Raw genomic sequence first — 17,900 nt, forward strand, 5'->3', positions numbered from 1 at the left:
CAGACATCTTCTGCGGCTGCGTTAGCGTACGTCATTGAGGCTGGGTCGCCTAGGCTAGTCAGGAACGGTTTCAGCGCATTATCTACCACGAGACCTGCGACTCATCCATCTTTCTCATCTCCTTCATCCTCCCTTACATCCATCATCAAGATGAAATCTCTCGCCGCCACTTCACTTTTCGCTGGCGCAGCACTGGCTGCTGTGCCCATGCAGCAGCCCCTCCAACAGCTTCCCAAGTCATTCCCCGCCGAAGCGAAGGACATGCTATCAAACCAGCTGCACCATCTGAAAGATGCCCTTCACGGGCTCACACACGAGGCCGCCGCCATCTGGGATGAGGTCGCCGAGCTGTATCCCGAGGATATGAGTGCCGCCAGCTTCTTCTCCACGCCCAAGAAGCACAACCGCCGACCTGATCACGAATGGGACCACATTGTCCGTGGCGGAGACGTCCAGGATGTGTGGGTCGAGAACGCCGATGGCGAGAAGGAGCGCGAGATCAATGGCAAGCTTGATACCTATGACTTGAGGGTCAAGGCTGTGGATCCCAGCGCTCTGGATGTCGATCCGGGCGTCAAGCAGTACTCGGGATACCTGGATGACAACGAGAACGACAAGCACTTGTTCTACTGGTTCTTTGAATCGAGGAACGACCCCAAGAACGACCCGGTTGTCTTGTGGTGAGTCCCGATCACTTTCCCTTCTTCATCTTTCCATTCCCCGTCGTCTTGTGGGGTATGTATACTGACGACCGCAGGCTCAATGGTGGCCCTGGATGCTCTTCCTTAACCGGTCTCTTCCTCGAGCTCGGCCCCGCCCGTATCGACGAGAAGATTGATCTCGTCTTCAATCCTTACTCCTGGAACAACAATGCCAGCGTCATCTTCCTGGACCAGCCGGTCAATGTCGGATACTCATACTCGTCAAGCAGTGTGTCTGACACAGTGGCTGCTGGCAAGGATGTTTATGCGCTCCTCACCCTTTTCTTTAAGCAGTTCCCCGAGTACGCGAAGCAGGACTTCCATATTGCTGGCGAGTCCTACGCAGGCCACTACATCCCCGTCTTTGCCACAGAGATTATGTCCCACAAGAACCGAAACATCAACCTTAAGTCTGTGTTGATCGGCAATGGCCTGACTGACGGACTGACTCAGTACGAGTACTACCGTCCAATGGCTTGTGGCAAGGGCGGTTGGCCTGCTGTTCTCGACGAGCAATCTTGCCAGGCTATGGACAATGCTCTTCCCCGCTGCCAAAACCTGATCTCTGGCTGCTACGACAGCGAGAGCGTTTGGTCGTGTGTGCCGGCCTCTATCTACTGTAACAACGCGCTGCTCGGCCCGTACCAGCGCACTGGGCAGAATGTGTACGATGTGCGGGGCAAGTGCAAGGACAGCAGCAACCTCTGCTATCCCGAGCTCGCATACATAAGCAAGTGGCTTAACAAGCCATCGGTCATGAAGGCACTTGGTGTCGAAGTCAGCAGCTACGACTCGTGCAACTTCGACATCAACCGCAACTTCCTCTTCCAGGGTGATTGGATGAAGCCATTCCACCGCCTCGTGCCAGGTCTAATCAAGGAGATGCCTGTCCTGGTCTACGCGGGTGATGCGGACTTCATCTGCAATTGGCTCGGCAACAAGGCGTGGGCTGAGGCGCTTGAGTACCCCGAGCACGAGAAGTTCGCCAAGGCCGAGATGAAGGACCTACACATTGACGGCAGCAAGAAGGAGCGCAAGATCGGAGAGGTGAAGTCGCATGGAAACTTTACCTTCATGCGCATTCACGCTGGTGGGCACATGGTGCCCCTAGACCAGCCCGAGGCTAGCTTGGAGTTCTTCAACCGGTGGTTGGCCAAGGAGTGGTTCTGAGCGGTTCGCAAGTGTGTAGTAGCGATGGTGGGAAGGAGCTGCCATTCTGGAGGGTGGTGAGTATCCTGTGGGCGTTTACAGGATTGTCGACGAATGTTGACGGTGGCGCTTGAATGCCACCCGGGTCGTGGCAGTCACGACCCTATTCGAGGCAGCTCCCAAGATAGTGTGCATATTGCGTTGTCAAAGCTACAGGGAAACACCTCGCTGAGGGTGGGATGGAAAGCAAGGCACGTGGACCACATCAATGCAGTGCAACTAGGATAGAAAATCCGAGCGACCATTTCTGTGCACAAGACACGAACTCGGCCTTGCTGTAGGCGCCCGTGGACACGATTCCGACACTTCTTGGCTGATCGCGGATGGAGCCGTGCTTCCACATCAGGCAGTCTGTCACGCAGAGCTGGTGCGGGTTCAAAGCCAGAGAAGTTGTGATGTTTGTCAAGGATGAAGATAGCCGATCGACCTGCGTGTGTGTGCGGGCGAGGATGGCATTGGGAAATGTCTTGCATAGAATCGAGAGAAGAATGGAGAGGATGGATGTGCCCGGCGGTTACAAGTCAAGGTGGATCTTCTGCTGGACAGTGGTTGGCTGGAGCTCGCTTTCCATCACACCAATCAAGCAGCCCGTACGCGCCCAGGCAGAGACCCCGCTTGCTGGCCCCCCGCCTCGACCTCTTCGAGCTCTTCTTTTCCTGGTCTGTTCCTGTCTTCGTCGTCCTCTACGCGCCCGTCGCCCACTTCCGTGCAGGCTTGTCTCTGCCCATCCACCTCTCACAGCTCATCTGCCCTCTTGTGCTCGTCTGTCAGTGGCTCGAGCCCATCTTGCAGCCCAGCACAACAGGCGACTCCGCTATCTGCAATGCAGCGCTGGTCACTGTGTGTATGCCCACCCCATCCTGTGAGTACGCTGTCAGTGGCTCGCCACACCTCACACCTTGCATCGTTCCACTCGTTGCCTTGCTCTCGCCCATCTAAATACGGCCTGACTGGCTTCACCATCCTACCTTTTCCCTCTCTCTCAAGCAAGCAAGTCTTGTCAATTGTGTCGTTTGTGCAGCTAAAGAGCTATTCCTTTGAGCCCGTCCCCTAATCTATTCGTGCTGCGAGTGCCTGGAGCATTTGCACTGTGGAACTTTTCTCAAGTCATCAAGGCCGTTGTCAATCGTCATCCATCATAATAATAGCAACAAGCGGCAACAGAAGTTGCAGCGACCTTCAAGCGACCGCTCTTCGCCCAGTACCTCGATACACGGCGAGCGGCGCTCTGCTGCGGCTATTTGCAACACCAACGGCTTAATCTTCCCACCAATACTCAACCCGCTCGACAGGCTCGAACGGGGATCGGTTCATTCAATCGCATCTAGCATTCATTGTCGCCGGTCGACAATCTCTGCTAACGGTAGCTCTTTGGCTCTACATCGCGGACTTTGCTTAGCCGCCCTAATCAACAACGCCAAACCTCGTGGTTCTCGTTTCACGCTTTGGCCGTTTTTGTCCATTTCTTTATTCATAATTATTACTTTTTCTCTTCGTTCAGTCCCTGGTCGTTTCGATCTTTCGGGAGATAGAACATTGCTCCTGGAGGGCACTGTCCAGCAACTACAACAACCGAAGTCTGCCTTGCCAGACTCGTCTAGGATCTATTCGCCGCTCTGCAGCTGTGCCGCACCCGCGTGCAGCAAGCTACTAACGCACGTCGTCTTCCGCCCGTCTGACGCGCGTCTGCTGGCCAATTGGCACACCTTTACACCATTGCAAAGATCGTGCCGCAGCACACCTCGCACCAGCAAAGGCCATCTACCAAACAAGGAGCCCCCTAAAGATATCCTCCCGCCTTTGCCCGGACAGAAGCTATTCTGGACCAGCCCTCCACCGACATTTTCTCTCACTTGTTCTATCTTTGAGGCCTCGTTGTCTCTTACCCACCACTACGACTGCTGGTCAGTCGTGCTTAATCTTCTTGCCTCTCTCCGTCCAGCCAACGCAACCAAAGCCATATACACCGGCTTGCCAAACAGCACCCAAACAGCACCCTTCTCCTGGTGCAGTTGACCGCATTACCGAGAAAAGCCTGAGTATCATTCACGTGGCACCAAACGACCGATTCGACCAGGGCTGCTCCGCATCCTAACTTTGGATCTGGTGTTTACCCTGCATAATACTTATTTTTCATTGCTATTACGATCATTCTACGACATTCTAATCATATTGAACGACACGCATTTGCATCCTTTTAACGCACGACAGTCTCAACGACAACGGCATTTTTCTTAGCATCAGCATCAGCATCAGCATCTGAAACCTGACAACCACTACAACGTCTACTAATCCTATTCCAAAGAACCACAGTCAAGCTTCACCCTGCCCACCACCACCACAACTACAAACTGCATCAAAATGTCCAACCCAACCGTCCAACTCACCTTCACGCTGCGCACCTCTCCCAATGTCCGCACCGTGCACCTGCTGGGATCCTGGGACGGCTACAAATCGCAACTGCCCCTCTCGGCCGTCAAGGACGCCTCGGCGAAACCGGGCTCCTGGAAGGGGACCTTCCGCTTCCAGGGTTCGCACGCACTCAAACTCGGCTCCCGCTACTGGTACTACTACATCGTCGACGGCTACCACGTCTCGCACGACCCGGCCAAAGAATACACGACCGAGAAGACCACGGGCCGCAAGCTGAACATCCTCGACGTGCCCGGCGGCGGCAAATCTTCCTCGGGCGGTGACAAACCATCACGGCCCAGCGTCCAGACGCATGATTTACCCTCGGGCAATCGCCACAGCCGCGAGGTGCCCCACGGGCGCGGCCTGTCGCCCAGCAAGATCGTGCACCCCAAGCCCAGCAAGCCGTACGAATCGCGCCACCTGCGCGAGGCCGACTACGACCGATCGCCCGTCGACGAGATCGAGGAACGCTTCGCGGCCACGCGCATCTCGGACCGCCACGGCACGGGCGGCGGCCGCCATGATACCAAGTACTCGTCCAGCCCGTCGGAGTTGTCGGAGGACAGCTCGTCGAGCGGCGGCGCGTTCTCGCGCAGCAGTCCCAGCAGCTTGAGCAGTTTGAGTGATCGCAGTTGCCGGTGCGAGCGGTACGGGGTCACGCGGAGTGGGCAGCGGGTCAAGCTTGACTGTGGGGGGAAGAAGTGCGGGTACTCGGGGAGTAGTAGTGAGTGCTCGAGTGAGAGTAGTGACAGCGAGGAGGAGAGGAGACAGGCGCTTAAGGAGAGGGAGAGGGACGCGGCGACGAGGAGGAAGGCGGAGGGAGGGGGTGCAGGGAGGCATGCTAGTGTGGCGGAGCCGAGGTATGTGGAGAGGAGGCCAAGGAGATGAGTTCAGTGAGAGAGCGTACGGTTCTTTGTTGTTCGCTGGGTGTGTCGCGCTTGAAGAGGTCTTGGACTGCCGCGTTTCGGATCATCGTCGTTGTCGTCGTTGATGTTGGCAATGACATTGACCCGTTCCGAGGAATCGATGGGAGTCTTTGCTAGCATGTGCGGCTCACATGCCAGTATCAGCGTGCCATACACGCCACGGCCTCCGCCAGTACCAAGCTACGAGCCAGCTTCATCAGCTAAGGCTTCACATGCTACCCGGCAGCCAAGCCAATGGCTTACAGAGGCGAAAGGCGGAAGACGGTGGAGGGAAGAAGTGGGAGTGAGAAGACCAGAAAAAAAGAGAATAGTAAAAGCGCTGAAGAGCGGTGGGGAGGAACAGAGGGGTGAGAGGAGGTGGCAAGAGAGAAGGCGTGAGGAAAACGGGGAGAGGGAGAGGGAGAGGGAGAAAGGGGAAGAGAGAGAGAGAGAGACAATCTCAGTGCCGTGGATCGCGCCCTCCGCTTCTCACTACTAGAGAGAGAGAGGATGAGGATATGTGTGTGAGAGAGAGAAAGATAGCGAGATACCGAGACAATCCACGCCGTGCACGAAACGCCAACCCGAATCCGCCTGTTTTGTCTCCCTTTTGTCGTAAACTGTTCCCATCCCATTTCCTTAGTCGAGCGCACAGGTGTCATCCACGGTTGAACTCCCTCTCGAAGCCTTGTTTTTGTGTGTACATGTCAAGGCCAGCCAGCTCTCAACCGTCTCAATCAAACACGGCGGGTCCCCACCGAAACACATTCCCTGGGTCCCACCGCGTCTTCACCTCCCTCAGCCTCGGCAAGTTGGCGCCAAAGATCTGCTCGGGACTCTCGTCGCCGTGCGCGTAGCTGAGGAACACCTTGTGTTGGCCCTGGTGGTCAGTGGCGGCGTCAAAGCCCGAAGTCCTGGCGAGTGCGGTTCTGCTTTGGCGGGCCCAGGAGGTGGCGGCGTCTTTGGAGGTGGGGTCCTCTGGTACCCAACTCGGGTTGATGAGCCTAGCAGGAGGCAGCCCTTCTTAGTCATGCTTGGGGAGCGTGTGGTGCGGAGTGGGACTTACATGTAGGCTTTTGAATCCCTCCAAGCGTAGGCGGTTGCGACGCTGGGTAGTTGGCGGACGATGTCGGAGCCATACCATTCGAGTGCGAATATGCTGCGCCTTGTCGCGGGGCTCTGCTCGAACAGGTCACCTAACGATTGGGCAACTCTGACAAAGGTGTCGATCTCGATCTGTTTCGTACACATCCCGTAGACACTTCCCATGTTGCCCTTCTTGGACATGAGAGCGTCGATGCCGAAGCTGCTCTCGAACGGTAGGCGGTTCCACGGGAGTGTCATGACCGCCTTGGCCGCGGGTTCGAGATCCAGAAATGGCTGGATGAGGCTCGTAAATTCAGACTCGGAGCTGAGGGACACGAAATTCGCGAGGATCACAGGCTAGGTTTGTTAGCAATCAGAGATTCGTGATCTTCGGAATGATCACGACGTTGAGAACTATATCCAGGTTCTCAACAAGGTCATCATGTGCAGAGGTGCCAGTGGTCAGCCGCAAGGGTGGTGGCTTACCATGTTTATTTGGGGTTCCTATGCAAACACAACGGTGACCAGAAGCTTGCTCGGTACTTTGCCCTCGTCATCTAAAACCTTAATAGCTTTCATGAAACGCTCCACAGCGGCGAGCGGAAAGACGAGGTCAGCGTTTTGGCATTGACCTCCAGACGTGAGGTCGTGGATCCGGTATGTGGCCTCCACCACAACGCCGAAGAAAACGCCAGCGCCGCGAAGTGCCCAGAACAGATCCGCGTTTTCCGAATTGGAGGCTGTGACCAGGCTGCCGGACGCCGTCACCACACGAGCAGAGATCAGATTGTCAATCAACAAGCCGTGGAGGGCCTGGTACCGTCCAACACCTGTGCCGAGAGTAGCGCCGATGACACTCACTGAAGAGCAGATGCCAACAGTCATCTCTTTTCCCGTGTTGAAGAGGGGATCGAAAACATCCTTGAATTGTACACCCGGCCCCACTGTCACAGTATCTGCACCAGCATTCACATGGATCTCATTTAGGGCGCTCAGATCAATTTGCAAGACCTGCTGCATCTCGTTGAGCTTGCTGCAATAGCCGTGCTTGCCGCTAGTCGCCATGAAGGGGATGCTGTTCCGTATTGCGATGTCCACCTGTAGACAATGAATTTTGTTGTGTCAATGGAAGAAACCAGCCGAACTCAATCGCCTGACAAGATGCTTACAGCTATTTGAACGTCCTCAACAACGGCTGGGGTGATGGAAGCTGCAAAGCTCGGCGGAAAGGCTATTGTCCATCGCTCCGTGATTGCTGGAAATGCCTCATCGTCTGGAAAATGGAACGCGGTGTTGGCGGACCAGCTGTGGCTGGCAGGCTGCAGCAGCTGTCTGAAATCCATGATTGGCGAAATGTTGGTCGATCTCTGCTAGCAATACAGTAGTACATACATCGCGACGATGGAATATCGACCTTCATATGTGACTGCGGCCACTGGATACCAAGAAATCAAAGTCACGCCAAGGCCCGTTAGGCCTACAACTCCGACAGGTGTCGGGTTACCCGAAGCATAGTTGAAAAGGTGAATGTTGAAGCTGAGAAGGGGTGGCCTCAGGAGAGATCCCGGGATCGGACATACTCATAGTAGTAATGTGAAGTAGTTTCTCCATGTGGGTCATGGTCTGGGCAGACTGAAACTGAAGGGACGCCTAACTCAGGCTGAATCAATCCGATATGGTTGCGATGAGTAGTCAAGTTAGCATGCGGTTCGAATGATGGTGACACTGGGAAGCTCTTCCAAACTTCAGCGTTTGATAACAGCTCTGCTGGTGTATGCGTAGCCCGCCCCGATGTCAAGAATCCGACATATGGTGGAGGTCGAGAGCCATGACCTACAGCTGAAGATCCGTCCATGTCTCTCGGCTTGAAGTATGTCGGTTTTCACAGGTGGACAGCATCGCAGGCGCAACCAAGCACCATATCATCAGGAGAGGGTGCGATATTTGGTCTCACATGGTAGACATGAAGCTGAGAAAGGACGACCGCCAAGGAAGGAACAGTCTCTTAGCAGGAGAGCTTTTACCCCGTTATCTCCGGCACCAGTCCCGAAATGGCTTAGAACACTCGACCACATTTAGCATTTAGCATTTAGCGCTGTCAGCAGCCTGCATAACGGACATAGCGATTCGCAACGCCTCATTCGCGGCGAACAACACTTCTTCGCCCATGCGTCAATATGCCCCGTCACCTCCCCCCTCCTGCCCCAAGAAACAGTCTCATCAAGAACCACAAGAGATCCAAAAGGTGATATACGACAGCGGCGTCAGCCACATGCATGAAACCCCCTCCCCCCTTCCTCTTCGTCGTCTTCTTCAAGACGGACATTACACCACATTCGAAAAAGAAACTATGATCCAAGCGCACGCCATCGTCCGACCAGGCGCAGACTCGCCCCATGACGACTGGAGCGGCATCACGGACCCGACCCTCCGCCGCAAGCTGCAGAATCGGTGTAACCAGCGGGCGGCTCGGCGGCGGCGGAAGGCTCACCATGCTGCTGCTACTGTTGGTGGTGCTGGTGCTGGTGCTGGTGGCGGGGGCCAGAAGACGGCTGCGGAAGGTGGTGGCCGGCTGTTGGGAGACGAGGGGGGATTGCATCGCCATGTGGCGCTGTCAGAGGGTCAGTGGAGGGCTCCGCCGGATGTCGATGGCGCTCTGAGTTTCGTGCGGCGGGCTGCTGTGGCGGTAAAGTGGATGCCACCTGTAACTACTGCTACGGCCAATGGGAGTGATCACGATGAGAAGGAGCGGCAGGAGGCACCGTCAACGTTCGCTTCTATTCGTGCAGCATCCAACTGCAGGGCTCACGTTCTGTCCTATATAACTGCCATCCAGGCGCACGCTTCGCCTGCCACGCTTGCCAAGAAGCTCTATCCCATGCCTGCCGACCACCTCCTCACGCTGATATACTACAACGTGTATCGCGCTCTGATCCAGAACATCGCCATCTTGGGTCTCGACCTCGATCTGATGAACAGGGACGACTACCCCTCCCCATTCCTGCCCATGTCGCCCAGCGCCTCCTCCGCCATCGCAGCTTTGCCGCCCGAGATGATGCCGACCCGCGTGCAGAAGACGGTCGCGCATCATCCGCAGTGGGACATCTTTCCAGATCCTCAAGTGCGCGACAATATCATCACCTATCCGCAGGAGCTCATCGATGACACCGAGCTGTGTCTCGAGATGGTGGGCTCGCAGTCTCGCCTTCGGAGCGAGTCGAGTGACGAGGCCGGCTGCTACGTCTGGGGCGAACCCTGGCAGATTGACAGCTGGGAGGTCACCGAGAGATTTGTGCGCAAGTACTACTGGCTGTTCGCAGGATCCACAGGCTTTGAGCGAAGCACCAATAGATGGAGGCGGCAGCGCGGCGTGCCGGAACTCGACTTTGCGAAACTGATCGAGGATGCCGAGTTGTCGAGCCCTTCCAACGACTCACTCCCGTCGGCGGGCTCGAGTGTTGATGCGTACAGCTGAAATGTATGTTCACAATAAGTCCTCGTATTGCCTTGGACTGCCTCAGCCCTCCTCACGCGCAGCACCGTGCCGCCGTTCCGCCAGCCACAAGCATGCGTAGTTCCAATACCGCTGCCCAGGGCCATCGCATTCAGACTCGAGCCACAGAAACGTCTGCAGCACATTCGTTGCCAGCGGCCAAGAATTCTTCTCTGCCTTAAGCGAGACGCGGTCAAAGTGTGCCGACACCTCATCCAGCATGGCCGAGTCGCTGTGCGTTAAATAGTGCTCCATCGCCAGCATGCCAGCCAGCGTGACCGCCCATAGAAAGAGGCTGGGGTGCTCACGATCCAGCGTGCGCCCATGGATCGCCGTCGTTGACCGCCGGATAACCGGCAGCAGCAGCTTGAGTATCTTTTGCGGCTGTAAATTGCTGGCAACCACAGGGCAGAGCACCAGCTGCATCAGAGCGAGCAAACATTTTCGACACAACTCATACAGCAGATCCAAGGCGTTGTCGCTCATATCGAGGTCCGGAAGGAGGAGGAGATCGTGCAGCAGCATCAGACGCGTCCAATACAACAACCTCAGATCGAGAGCCGGAGCTTGGCCACGCTGGAACTGGGCATAGTCGACAATGAGAGTGCGGACATTCTTCAAAATATCGTGCAGACGTCGAAAATGCATGCTGTTTTTGGGCATGTTCGGGAAGCCGCTGAGGAGAGTACGTGACTGATCTTGTGCGGTGGCGTCGCGCACGACAGGCTGCAATCCGACGACTTTGTTGGTGTTGACGACGAGAGGGAATTCGGGACAGCGGAGATGGCGCCACGCTATAATGGTGTCATTAGTAGTCAGACATCCTGGCCCCGGGGACGGAGGGAATCCGGGGATACCCGCAGGATTGGACAGAGTAGAGGGTCCCCCACGCTGTCGCACCAATCTGATCATCATGTTCCAGTGCTCCCACTCGACGGGAATGGTGGAGTAGTAGTTCATCTGGTTCGCACTGCCAAAGGCCTTTGAGCTCTGTATCCGGTCGTGACGGAAGTCCTTCGAGAAGTATGCGCCACCGTGTGCAGCAAGAGTGTTGATAGCAAACAGAGCTCCCTCGTCGATGTTGCCCGCGGTGCGTTCAAGGGCGGCGCGAATCTCCCCCATGGCTTGGGTTTTGTACGACAGACGCAGCATCGTGAGCTCGTTTGGAATGCCACGCTCGCCGTTGACGTACATGTAGTGGGTGACTCCTGCGAGAATGATGGCATACCAGGTCAGTGGATCAACCATCGCATGGCCCATTACGTAGTTCTTGACCGCGTCGCGAGCCACACCCTCGGACGCCAGCGTGAAAGTGCAGCAAACATGGTGCAGGAAATGATCGAGGACCTCATGTACGTAGAGTGGGAGGTCCTGTTTGCAGTACACCTGGAAAGGATCCAATCGGCCTGCCCCAAGGGCTGTATGAAGCAAGCTATTGGTGTTGACAAATTGATCACTGGGCGAGTTGGATCGAGAGCGTCTGGATGGCGGACCAGCAGGCAAATGTCCACCATGACCCGTGTCCGCAGGCCGAGATGGGGTGTAGGGAAAGTAGGCAGCGTCGGACGGTCTCTGATAAGTCTTCCGGACAGGACTAGCGAGGGTGGTGTGATGATTGTAGCTAGCCTGAGCGTGTGTCTGGGGTTCCACAACATCTTGAGACGACGAATACTGTGGCCAAGCAGGCTCGATAGGTTGAGCCGCTGACATGTCAAGCACCCTGACGGGACGGGTGGACTGCTTAGGAACCCCTAACGTGGTGGTAAGAGCTGCGTGAAATGGCCCAGCAGGATCAGAGCGTGATCGCCTTGCCGAAGTGTTAGCTGCGCGTGGCGGCTTGGAGGGCTCGATGCCACGCTTGGGGCGCCGCATGGCGTACGGTGGTCGTCAATGGACGTGCAATGAAGCACTTCAAACGTCCATGGACCGTCAGTCGTCGAGGATGAGGCTTTGTGCAGAAGGTACAGAGGCAGGCCAAGCAGAGGGATCAAGGCGGGCCGCCACTTAGTGTACAGTCTCGACTCTGGTGATCGTCGCTCATGGTGGTGGAATCGCAGGGCGGACCCCTGCAGATTTATTGTAGTTGGCTACCGGGTTCAGAGCGGATGTCAGGACCCTGAGTCGATCATGTGAGTTGGTCGGGCACGTTCGAAGTGTCGAGCATGGGTCTCAGTGATGACAGTCACAAATGGAGGATTGCACCACAACTGTTGGGAAGTCAAGAGTGGGCAGCCTCGGTAGGCGTCAGGTGGCGCTCGGGGCAGACCACGACTCTGCTGACCCTGCAAAGTCTATATCTTTGCTGTACGCAATCTTTCCAAATCGTGCCGACGATGAGAGGAACTTTTGATGCCGACATCGAGCGGTGAGATATCACCCGACAGGCCATCGGCGGCGGGATTGAGGCTGGGGCCGAGGTGGGGTGCTATAGAAAATTCGATCAAAGAAAATGGTGCCCGAAAATCATGGGGCTGGAGCTCATCATCGTGTGGTGACTTCAGACCGGTCGCTGCAAGAGTATGCCGGCTCTCGTGTAACGGCGGGTCATCTGCAACCCATGCATGAACTTCGGGTCGTGGCTTTGCGACATCTCAAAGCTACGAGGGGAATAAACTCAAGACAGATTGCCGGAAGCTGCGTCCGACACTCTGTGACACGCACGGTGTTAGTATCCATACTCTACTAGAACTGCCGGTGGATGGAGACAATGGCATTGTTGTGATGGCCTTGTTGTCGCCGTCGCCCCGTCCCCGCCCGAGCCTGCCCTTCTGAGCGGGCAGTGTGGCCGCTTCGTCGACACTTGTACAGTAAAACTCCACTGACCCAGCAGCGCGGTCTGCATGCTGCATGTTTGACAGGAGACGGAAGGCGGAGTCATGATTCCGCCTGCAGTACAAGGCCGAGACCTCCCTCCTCCTCGTCTGAGCTCATGCATTTCCCATCGCCGGCATCAGCACCATGCTCGTGCATCTTAATTATCAATCCGAATCTCAATTCTTCGGGTTTCAGCTAGGCTGTCTTTGGCACACACTTTATCTCGACTGTGAATGTGACTGCCTCGACAAGGCCGGCTGGTGGCCTGAGGGAATCGAGTTACCTGGCATGTGTAAGTACGAGCCTAAGGTTCAACTTCTACGCCGTCATCAAAGCGATCAAGATGAGTCTGTCACAGAGCTTCGTGCGGGCTGTGGCAGTCGTGTTCGCCTCCATCTGGGTTTTGGAAGGACTGCAAGCTTTGATCAGACCCGAAGCCGTGCAGCGAAGAGAGTTTGGCACGTTCTCACCAACTGCAGCAGCAGACGCCGTCACCCGGCAGAGTCAAATCAACCCCTGGATTAGCCTTACACACGCTCGTACGGCTACCATTGGCATTGTCGCCCTGCATCTAGCTGCCCGTGGCGACTGGCACACCATAGACTTGATTACGCTGACTGGCGTTGTAGCAGTTGTTCAAGCACCTTGCACACTGCATCCCCCACTTCTTTGGTCGTGGCCTTTCCTCCCAGATCTCCGGTGCGAATCTCCAAGCCACCAATATCCTTGCCATCCAGGACCTTCTCCACTGCCGCCTCGACCGCCAGCGCCTCCTCGTGCATCGCAAAAGAGTACCGCAGCATCATGGCGACACTAAGAATCTGAGCGGTCGGATTGACCATGCCCTTGCCAGAGATATCGGGTGCCGACCCATGCACCGGCTCGTAGATGCCGTTGCACCGCTGACCGGGGCCAGGAACTCCAGATAAGCTTGCACTCGGCAGCACTCCCAGTGTGCCCACGACGCCGCCAGCCTGGTCCGAAAGCATGTCTCCAAAGGTGTTGTCGGTGTGAATGACGCCGTTGAAGAGCGTCGGTTGCTTCACCATCATCAAACTCAAGCTGTCCGCGAGCTGGTGTTTAAGCTCAATGTCAGGAAACTCTTTTGTAAACGTCTCGGTTGTGACTCTTCTCCACAGCCTGCCACTTGCCAACACGTTCGCCTTGTCACTGGACCATACGGTAGCGGCACCACCGCCGCCTTTACCATCTTTGCCTAGCGTTGTCGCCAACGCCGCTGCGACGCGACAGCACCGCTCAATCTCCGGCCGTGTGTAGACCCACGAATCGCTTGCCCGATCTGCCTCTTCTTCCTTGGGCCCAAACTGTATGGAGATAGAAGCTTTGTGTCAGTGGACATACTGGAAAGTAAAGGGCCCGCAACGAAATGAATCTCCCAGAGCACCTAAATGCTAACGAAGCAGAGATTCAAACAACTTACATATGCACCCCCACAGTTCTCCCTCAGCAGCACAAAGTTCGTACCACGTGCGATCTCCGGTTTCAGCGGTGACCGATCCAGCAAGCTCTGACTGTAGAACGTGCAAGGGCGGATGTTGGCGAAAGCGTCAATGTGCTGGCGGAGCCGCAGCAGTCCCGACTCCGGATTGGGCCATGTGGTGCCCCATTCGGGTCCGCCGACAGAGCCAAACAGCACGGCATCGGCAGCCTTGGCTTTGGCCAGCACGGCGTCCGTTACGGGCGTGCCGTGTGTGTCGATGCTGATGCCGCCGCAGAGATCGTGGTCCAGATCGAAGGTAATGCCGCGGGCTTGGGAGACGACGGCGAGAATGCGGAGCGCTTCGGTCATGACCTCCGGGCCGACATGATCGCCGGCTAGGACGAGGACCTTGGGGTTCTTGACGCCGTTGACTGCCATGTTCGATGGGCTGCACGCTTTCGACCGAATGGCCAGTTGAGAGAACGTTGGTGAGGGGGAGAGGTTGTGCCAAGGCCGAGCAGGCAGTGAATGGAGTGCTTGTTGTTGGGGAGGTCGATTCTCACTCTGGGAACTTGGTTCGTCTTATAACCACTCGATGACTCGGCAACAATCGGTGGACTGGCCGTAGTTGCTGTCGTAAATAGCGTAAATAGCAGAGATACTGTGAACGCCGCTGCTTTGAAGACCACTTGAGGCCGACTTCGGACTTGAACCCCAAAACGCGGTGGGGTCCTAAGACGCGTCTTCTCCAACGAGGCTGTCATATGTCTCGGCAAGGCTGCAGACTGAGCTCTTGAATCAACCGAATAACGGGCTATCAAGTTTGCCCTACATGGTCTACCTCGCGTAATCGCACTCTTTCCGACTTCGAGGTCAATGGCAAAGTCATCACCTCTCGCAGATCAGATTGTGCTGGTCACTGGCGCCAGCCGAGGATTAGGGTGGGCCATCCTGAAAGCTTTCATTGGCAACGGAGCACGCGTCGTGCTCAATTACAGGTCAACACCTGCAGATCAGCTTCACAATACGATCTCCAGTGAGTATCGTGACGACGAAGACACTCGGTCTAGAATTTTTCCGTGTCAAGGGGACATCACGGATCCCGCCCAATGCAGAGCGATCTTCTCCGCCGCCGAGCAGCACTTTGGATCGCCCATAACCACGGTCGTGAACAACGCCATGGCCGGCAAATTCAAATTCAATGGCGACGCAAGACCGAAAATTCACGAGCTAGAATGGGAGCAGATCGATACCCAACTGCAAGGATTCTTGAGAGGTACACTCAACACTACCAAGGCAGCTCTCCCGGGCTTTGAAGGGACTGGCTTCGGCCGCATCGTCAACATTGGCACCAATCTGCTGTCCAATCCTGTTGTTCCATACCACGATTATGTGGCTGCCAAAGGTTCGTTGCTGGCATTCACTCGCACGAGTGCTGCAGAGCTTGGCGAGAAGAACGTCACTGTCAACATGGTCTCCGGAGGCCTCCTACGTGTCACCGAGGCCAGTGAGTCTACGCCAGATGATGTCTTCAAGCTCATCGAGGGAGTCACGCCACTGAAGAGAGTGATCACACCTGAGGAAGTTGCAGACGTTGTCTTGTTCTTCGCCAGTCCTTGGAGTCGTGCCGTGACTGGCCAAGATATTCAGGTGGATGGGGGCTTGGTCATGCGATGAGTCCGCCACCTATCTGGCGTGCGCTTTCTCCGCTCGTTCTTTCAGTCCTGCTAGCATTGGCGCTGTAGTCGCCCAGTCCATAAAGCTTCCACCGAGGACAAGCAACCTTCGACCCAGCCCCGTACGATGAATGCGACCCCTAAAACGTAGTCGCAGCTCGCTCATGCCTGCCTCGAGCTCCGCCACAATCAAAGACCAGGTGAAGACTGTGCCTAGTCGTTCGCTCTTGAACACCAAGATCGTCCTCTGCCGATCGACATACGCGACGTCAAAGTAATCGTCCTTGTCGAAGCCATAGTCTGCAACGCGGTCCCCCACCTGCAGCTGTTGCCATGCAGGGTTGATAGTGCGGCTTGCATGCCAACATTTGGGAAGCCACCTCTCCCATGACAATGGTAAATACCACCCTCCACGGCCTTTACCAATCTGGAGCACCCAAGGAAAAATCTCTGCCGGAGAAGCTCCGATGCGTTTGGTGTGATTGTAGTGCATTTCGGGGTTCGGGATTATTTCATCCCCTGGATAGGCCAAGTCCGCCATATTTGCTTGAAAAGGGCGTTAGGTTTTCCTGAATGCCCGGCCGTCGGCTATCGAAATTTAACTGCGTTGGCTCGCAGTTCTGCAGCAGAAGGATAGACAGTTGGAATATTCTATGCAGACAAGCTGATCAACCAAGGTTCATGAGTCGCAACGGGGTTCAGACACCAATACGAGCTGACGTACTTACGCACCGCTCCAAGACTTGGCATTATATCGACATGTCTACGTTCGCCATCCCTCCTTCGTCCAGCGCTTTTCGCACAGCATTGCAAACGGCAAGAGCACGCAGCCCTTCCTGACCTGGACACGTGGGAGCTTCCTGCCCGCGACATACCTTGACAAAGTGCGCAAGTTGCAACGCTAGCGGTGCTGAGTCTTTTCCCTCTACTGCCATCCTAACACTTGCCATGGTATTGTTCCATGAGGGGTCCACACCCCGATAGCTCGAAAGTGTCATGTCGGGGAAGCTGACAGTTCCAAGGGAGCCAAAGACTCGGTATACGTCGGCCCCGGTCATGGGCAGATTGGGATTCTCACCCGTGCCTTGTTCAAAGCTGTGAGGAGAAGCGACGTTGTCGCTCACCACGAAAGTCCCCACTATCCCGTTCGCAAACTTAAAGATAAGTGCAACGCCTTCTTCCACTGCGTCGGTATCTGCAGACCTCTGCGACAGGGTCTTTTCAGCATGGACAGTGGTGATCGGTCCGAAGAGGTAGTGCATCAGATCGACATCATGAATAAGGTTGATCAGCACTGGTCCTCCGGAGCCCTTGTTGCTCCTCCACGCATTCGCTCCATAGAAGTAGTCCAGAGGCTTGGTTGTGGTCCAGAGACCGTTGACTGCAATGACTCGGCCGAGTTGGCCACCGGCTACAACCTTCTTCAACGCTAGCATGTACGGATTGAAGCGTCTGTGGTGCCCGATGAGCAGCTGGACGCCATTCTTCTTGGCTTCCTCGACGAGAGCATGTGCACTCGTACAGTCGATTGAGATGGGCTTCTCGCACAAGATGTGCACTCCTGCACGCGCAAGTTCAACGCCAACGGGCACATGAGTGTGATTGGGTGTGCATACAACAGCGGCGTCCGGCTTGTGTGGACTATCGAGGAGCTCATCGAGCGTCGCATATAGGGGAGCGTCGAAGCGGCGAGCGGTATCGATGGCTTCTGGACCAGGGTCGACAATGGCCGCCAGATGAGCGGGAGGATTTTCAACCACATGCTGGCAGTGTCTCTTGCCTATTAAGCCACCTCCACCGATCACTGCGATGGCAAGCGTGGTTGACCCCATTGCTCCTGGTTCACATGGTCAGTGACTGATTCTGCCACGCGACTTCTGGGAATCTTTTCTGCAATCCCTCGCTGATGCGGGGAGATGCCCCACGTTCAAGGCGATTGTCACGGGCGACCCGCTCATCGACAGTCATTGAGCTGATCCGAAACCTGACTATTACCGTTGCATTGGACCATGTGGCATTGTGTAAGCTAATCTTCGCTTACGAACTGTGTCCACAGATCTACAATAAGCCCCCAGGAGCTGACTTGGCTTCGGATAATGACTCTTCCGCTCTTTGATCTGGTCCGGAGTGCGACCCTCACAATCTAGCCGAGTTTCTCTT

At 55.8% G+C, this 17,900-nt stretch overlaps 9 protein-coding genes across 9 annotated transcripts; 4 read left to right on the forward strand and 5 right to left on the reverse strand.

Annotated features, from left to right (window-relative positions):
• Window positions 1-150: 150 nt before the first annotated feature.
• Window positions 151-1,871, forward strand: HMPREF1541_07566 (uncharacterized protein; the record flags this gene model as incomplete). Its single annotated transcript, XM_008721890.1, has 2 exons — window positions 151-680; window positions 758-1,871. 2 exons carry the CDS (start codon window positions 151-153, stop codon window positions 1,869-1,871), a joined length of 1,644 nt encoding a protein of 547 aa, XP_008720112.1.
• Window positions 1,872-4,271: 2,400 nt separating this feature from the next.
• On the forward strand, window positions 4,272-5,213 carry HMPREF1541_07567 (uncharacterized protein; the record flags this gene model as incomplete). Its single annotated transcript, XM_008721891.1, has 1 exon — window positions 4,272-5,213. One exon carries the CDS (start codon window positions 4,272-4,274, stop codon window positions 5,211-5,213), a length of 942 nt encoding a protein of 313 aa, XP_008720113.1.
• A 750-nt stretch (window positions 5,214-5,963) lies between these two features.
• On the reverse strand, window positions 5,964-7,659 carry HMPREF1541_07568 (uncharacterized protein; the record flags this gene model as incomplete). The annotated part of the gene is made up of 4 exons (XM_008721892.1): window positions 5,964-6,234; window positions 6,297-6,673; window positions 6,836-7,414; window positions 7,486-7,659. The coding sequence occupies 4 exons, from the start codon at window positions 7,657-7,659 to the stop codon at window positions 5,964-5,966; spliced, it is 1,401 nt and encodes a 466-aa protein (XP_008720114.1).
• Window positions 7,660-8,666: 1,007 nt separating this feature from the next.
• On the forward strand, window positions 8,667-9,791 carry HMPREF1541_07569 (uncharacterized protein; the record flags this gene model as incomplete). The annotated part of the gene is made up of 1 exon (XM_008721893.1): window positions 8,667-9,791. One exon carries the CDS (start codon window positions 8,667-8,669, stop codon window positions 9,789-9,791), a length of 1,125 nt encoding a protein of 374 aa, XP_008720115.1.
• A 42-nt stretch (window positions 9,792-9,833) lies between these two features.
• Window positions 9,834-11,681, reverse strand: HMPREF1541_07570 (uncharacterized protein; the record flags this gene model as incomplete). The annotated part of the gene is made up of 1 exon (XM_008721894.1): window positions 9,834-11,681. The coding sequence occupies one exon, from the start codon at window positions 11,679-11,681 to the stop codon at window positions 9,834-9,836; it is 1,848 nt and encodes a 615-aa protein (XP_008720116.1).
• A 1,550-nt stretch (window positions 11,682-13,231) lies between these two features.
• HMPREF1541_07571 (3-isopropylmalate dehydrogenase) lies at window positions 13,232-14,502 on the reverse strand (the record flags this gene model as incomplete). Its single annotated transcript, XM_008721895.1, has 2 exons — window positions 13,232-13,948; window positions 14,065-14,502. 2 exons carry the CDS (start codon window positions 14,500-14,502, stop codon window positions 13,232-13,234), a joined length of 1,155 nt encoding a protein of 384 aa, XP_008720117.1.
• A 438-nt stretch (window positions 14,503-14,940) lies between these two features.
• HMPREF1541_07572 (uncharacterized protein) lies at window positions 14,941-15,741 on the forward strand (the record flags this gene model as incomplete). Its single annotated transcript, XM_008721896.1, has 1 exon — window positions 14,941-15,741. The coding sequence occupies one exon, from the start codon at window positions 14,941-14,943 to the stop codon at window positions 15,739-15,741; it is 801 nt and encodes a 266-aa protein (XP_008720118.1).
• Window positions 15,742-15,750: 9 nt separating this feature from the next.
• Window positions 15,751-16,281, reverse strand: HMPREF1541_07573 (uncharacterized protein; the record flags this gene model as incomplete). Its single annotated transcript, XM_008721897.1, has 1 exon — window positions 15,751-16,281. One exon carries the CDS (start codon window positions 16,279-16,281, stop codon window positions 15,751-15,753), a length of 531 nt encoding a protein of 176 aa, XP_008720119.1.
• Window positions 16,282-16,489: 208 nt separating this feature from the next.
• Window positions 16,490-17,572, reverse strand: HMPREF1541_07574 (uncharacterized protein; the record flags this gene model as incomplete). Its single annotated transcript, XM_008721898.1, has 1 exon — window positions 16,490-17,572. One exon carries the CDS (start codon window positions 17,570-17,572, stop codon window positions 16,490-16,492), a length of 1,083 nt encoding a protein of 360 aa, XP_008720120.1.
• Between the last annotated feature and the right edge of the window lie 328 nt (window positions 17,573-17,900).

This window comes from Cyphellophora europaea (assembly GCF_000365145.1).
Source record: "Cyphellophora europaea CBS 101466 unplaced genomic scaffold supercont1.7, whole genome shotgun sequence".
Taxonomy (NCBI): domain Eukaryota; kingdom Fungi; phylum Ascomycota; class Eurotiomycetes; order Chaetothyriales; family Cyphellophoraceae; genus Cyphellophora; species Cyphellophora europaea.